Source organism: Rhinopithecus bieti, unplaced genomic scaffold, assembly GCF_001698545.2.
Source record: "Rhinopithecus bieti isolate Rb0 unplaced genomic scaffold, ASM169854v2 scaffold_50833, whole genome shotgun sequence".
Taxonomy (NCBI): Eukaryota; Metazoa; Chordata; class Mammalia; order Primates; family Cercopithecidae; genus Rhinopithecus; species Rhinopithecus bieti.
The window spans coordinates 1-2,019 of NW_016862299.1; the positions used below are offsets into that span (position 1 = coordinate 1).

General features: G+C 54.8%; 1 protein-coding gene across 1 annotated transcript; it reads right to left on the reverse strand.

The window, feature by feature from the left end:
* Window positions 1–1,281: 1,281 nt before the first annotated feature.
* Window positions 1,282–2,012, reverse strand: LOC108525429 (vesicle transport protein USE1-like). Its single transcript, XM_017866405.1, has 2 exons — window positions 1,721–2,012; window positions 1,282–1,482 (listed from the first exon to the last, which is right to left on the reverse strand). The coding sequence occupies exons 1-2, from the start codon at window positions 1,907–1,909 to the stop codon at window positions 1,300–1,302; spliced, it is 372 nt and encodes a 123-aa protein (XP_017721894.1). The 5' UTR covers window positions 1,910–2,012; the 3' UTR covers window positions 1,282–1,299.
* Between the last annotated feature and the right edge of the window lie 7 nt (window positions 2,013–2,019).

Sequence of the window (2,019 nt, forward strand, 5' to 3'; positions counted from 1 at the left end):
GCTTTTAAAATCTCTACTTGGGCCGAGCACAGCGGCTTATGCTGTAATCCCAGCACTTTGTGAGGCCAAGGCAGGAGGATTGCTTGAGGCCAGGAGGTCGAGGCTGCAGTGAGCTATGATTTTGCACCACTGTTCTCTAGCCTGGACCACAGAGTGAGACCCTGTCTCAAAAAAAAAAAAAAAAAAAAAAAACCCTACCTAATGGTTTTACTCACTGTGTGATGGGGTCCATTGGGCACCTCCCAGGGTCTCCACAATGCCGTCATGCTGCCATGGGGCAGACACCCCAAGCCCTTGTCACCAAGCCCCTCAGCTGCTCCCTTACAGGCTGTGCCCTGTCTGGAGATGGTGTGAGAGCAGGGCTCAGGACCCTAGAATTCCTACTCCACAACCCTTTTCAGGACCCCTACCCTAGTACCCACCCAGTTCTCCTTTGAAATGATCAGACTGTGAGCTGGGGAGGGCAGGGTCTCCAGGGAATGCTGGGCACGACCCATGTGTGTTTGTCGAGTGACTGTGTGAGGGATCTGTAGTGTCCCAAGAGCTGGGGCTGCAGTGTGGCTGAGCTGTGTCCTCAAACTATTGCCTTCAATTCCAGGGAAGACCTAGTGTTGAGACCCCCTCCTCCAGGCTGAGCTCCTGTCATTACCCCACTCCTCCTCGACCCTCCAAGCCCCTGTCCTACCCTTTGGCCCCACATTGCTGAAGGCATTGAGTTTGACTGTAAGTCTGCCAATCGGAGGCTCCTAGGGCCTCCTGGGGCTGGGCCTCGTCCGTTATTGGGTAGGCTCCAGAGGAACATGGGCGGAGGGAGAGTTTGATGAGTCACCACCCGCCAGCCTGACTTTTTCTGTTTTTTTTTTTTTTTTTTTCAATGGAGCCTCGCTCTGTTGCTCAGGTTGGAGTGCAGTACCGCCATCTTGGCTCACTGCAACCTCCACCTCCTGGGTTCAAGCGATTCTCGTGCCTAAGCCTCCCAAGTAGCTGGGACTACAGGCATGTGCCACCATGCCCGCCTGAGTTTTGTAGTTTTTGGTAGAGACGGGTTTTCACCACGTTGGCCAGGCTGGTCTCGAACTCCTGGCCTCAAGTGATCCACCTGCCTTGGCCTCCCAAAGTGCTGGGATTCCAGGCGTGAGCCCTCGCATCTGGTGCTGAGGTTCTTCTTTCCCTGCTCACACACTCTCGGTGGCTCTTCAGGGACCTCCAAAGACCCTCCCATCTCATTGCCCACCCTGAAAGGCATTGCTGGATGGGGACAGGGGACAGAAGGCAGACAGACAAGGTGGGCGGGGGTCTTTATTTGAGTTTGGGCATGATTCGAATGAAGAGGATCATACTAATGAAGATGAAGCAGACGATAATGAGCATGGCCCAGAGCAGCCAGTTGACTGACTTCTGCGTGTGCTGCTCCAGCCGCTCTGACTCCGTCTTCAGCTTCTCCAGGTTCTGGTCTGCCATTTTCAGTGAGTGTGACAGGGTCTGCAGGGAAGGTAGAAAGGGTGTCAACAGGACTGGGGCCTGAATAGCTTCTACTTCCCTGGGGCTGGCCTGCACCTCTTGTCGCTTGCTGGTGCTGTGCCCTCGGCAGGAAATGCCATTTTTACCTTCTACAAAACTCCTATTCATCCCACAAAGCCCCAGCCACCATGCTCCTGTGCTGGGAAGCCTTCTCTGATTCCTCAGGGCAGAGGCTGGAGAGCTCCCCCAGTCTCCACACCTGGTTGTCCTTCTTGATGACACTCTGGGCGGCCAGCGTATTGGTCTTGAGGCTCCGGGCCAGTCCTAGCATCTCTTCTGCCAGCTTTTCCTGGAGATTCTGATGTCGCTGCAGGACGAGGTCTAGCTCAGCTGCCGACTGCTTCTCACTCACTGGCTGGGACGCTGCCACTCCGCTGATCTCACACATGGCGGGAGGAGGGCATGAGAGATGGAGTGGGAAAGAGGAGAAGACCAATATATTTTCTTGTTTTTTTTTTTGAGACAGCGTCTCGCTCTGTCGCCCAGGCTGGAGTGCAG